General features: G+C 43.6%; 1 protein-coding gene across 1 annotated transcript; it reads right to left on the bottom strand.

Annotated features, from left to right (window-relative positions):
- Nucleotides 1–1,158: 1,158 nt before the first annotated feature.
- Nucleotides 1,159–1,733, bottom strand: LOC127339011 (uncharacterized). Its single transcript, XM_051364923.2, has 2 exons — nt 1,532–1,733; nt 1,159–1,429 (listed from the first exon to the last, which is right to left on the bottom strand). The coding sequence occupies exons 1-2, from the start codon at nt 1,673–1,675 to the stop codon at nt 1,370–1,372; spliced, it is 204 nt and encodes a 67-aa protein (XP_051220883.1). The 5' UTR covers nt 1,676–1,733; the 3' UTR covers nt 1,159–1,369.
- Between the last annotated feature and the right edge of the window lie 375 nt (nt 1,734–2,108).

Genomic DNA, 2,108 nt, shown 5'->3' with positions numbered 1-2,108 from the left:
ACATCTTCATGTGCTACGCGCTTACAAAGTCGTTTCATAGAAAATGAACTTATCATGTGGCGTGTGTAAAAAAGACAAAATTCAGTGCTTAAAACAATGCTTTTCACATGATAAGTTTTCTCTTTTTTACATAGGTCACAAAAAATATTATTTTTTTGTGAAACTTGACGCACACACATATATTATGGAGATGTACATATAGAATATTTTGTCAAAAAATTTCCACACTTTGAAAATATTTTGTTGGTAGAGGGAGCATACGCACCCGGGAGCCGAATTGAATATCCGCCTTCTAACTGATCAACAAAATCTAACATTTTGTTTCTGAAAAGGAGACAACCACCGCGGCCTTTGTATCAATTGATGCATGCATCTTTTATTGCTTCATTAAAACAATACCAAATCCAACATTTGAGTATGTAAGGAAGTCTATCGGATGCATATTTGATGGAAATCCTACTCTTGCTCAAATGAGGCAAATTTTGGAGCTTAGCTTCAAAAACCTTCCAAACCATCTTGAGACATGTTTGGTGTATCTTGGTATGTATCCAGAAGACCACAAGATATACATGGTTGATTTATTGAGGCAATGAATAGCAGAGGGAATACCACAAGATATACATGGTTGATTTATTGAGGCAATGAATAGCAGAGGGAATACCACAAGATATACATGGTTGATTTATTGAGGCAATGAATAGCAGAGGGTTTTATCAGTGCAATCCCTAGGCTAGATGCAGAGGATGTTACAGTAAGCTACTTCAATGAGCTTATTAATAGGAGCATGATCCAACGTGTGGATACTGAGTATAATGGAGATGTGTTGAGTTGCAGAGTAGTTGATATAATGCTAGATGTCAATAGATCCAACATTGAAGAAGATAATTTTATTTCTGTGCTAAATGACTTGGATGTTGTGTTAGGGATGCACAGAAATATCCAGAGAGTTTGAGTCCAATGCTATGGCCCTGAATTTCTAGCCCAGGTAAGTTATCTGGTAGGAGTAACAAATAAATTATATTCACAGCATGCCTACTTTCATCGACGCTGTTCAATGTCACACCATGCAGGCCTGGTTGCTTTACTTGTAGCTAGTGCGCATTCCAGCATCCACATGAGGCAGAGGCAGGCATGGCTATGCAACCAAGAAGAACTTGCTTGGATCAAACTTGGCATCGATCATGCACCTTCAAGCATTCAAACCACACCATGCAAGTACAGTATCCGAAAGCTCGAGTTGTTTTGGTTCAAGTAATGGAGAGATACAAAAAGAAGAACTCCGTGCATATAACACTAAACCTCTTGAGCCACCACTCCGGCGCCGGCGCCTCTTGAGTATGGACTCCAGCTAGCCGGCCATAAAATCAACTCATTTCTCCTTTTGGTTGCCACTGACTACTCCAGTGGCAGCCTCCACCGGTGGAAGCGTCTGCAAGATGAAAAAATCAAGGGAGATGAGCAGGCAGGCATTACGTCGAGCAGGATGCGTGCGTGGGCAAGGTGGGGGCGAGAGAGGCAAATCTGATCTGACCATGTCCGGCTTGTAGATGTTGTGGACGATGGAGGCCCCGGCGAGGAGCGATACGACCACCACCACCGAGGACCACGCCAGCGACGGGGTCCCCGTCGGCACCCGCCCGCCGCCGAACTTCTTGCCGCCGCCGCCGCCGTTCATGCTGCTCGCAGCCAAGACGCCAACCAAGACTCGCAATTTCGTGTGTATGGCTCCTGGGCCGCGTCGATTCGTTTGATGGAATGGAATCCAGCGTGACGATTGTGTGGGCTCGCTTCTTTCTCCAAATGGGCTTGGGCCTAACGAATGGGCTCGTAACGAAGGCTTCACCTCGATATTTCATACTGTACTTTTTGTTCAATCGTCGTTCAGTAATTCACAATTTCATTGCTATGAGTTAAGATAGTAGTGCACAAAATATCTTGGCTGGGGCTAAGCAACTACAGTGGCATCGCACGTCATTAGCGGGAGGAGAATCATATCACACATATCCCATGTCATTTTCAGATGATATCACCCTTTTTATCCTACTTGAATTATTGTGCTGGTAGAATATAATCAAGTATCTACATACATGTCGACTGCTGATATGACG

This window comes from Lolium perenne, chromosome 3 (assembly GCF_019359855.2).
Source record: "Lolium perenne isolate Kyuss_39 chromosome 3, Kyuss_2.0, whole genome shotgun sequence".
Lineage (NCBI taxonomy): Eukaryota > Viridiplantae > Streptophyta > Magnoliopsida > Poales > Poaceae > Lolium > Lolium perenne.
This window is presented reverse-complemented; position numbering and strand designations above follow the sequence as displayed.

Excerpts from the sequence above, each read along its gene's own strand:
- LOC127339011 (XM_051364923.2), bottom strand. The coding sequence starts at position 1,675 with ATGAACGGCGGCGGCGGCGGCAAGAAGTTCGGCGGCGGGCGGGTGCCG. Across the intron at positions 1,430-1,531 it reads ACATCTACAAGCCGGACATG|ACGCTTCCACCGGTGGAGGC; the intron begins GTCAGATCAGAT and ends TTCATCTTGCAG.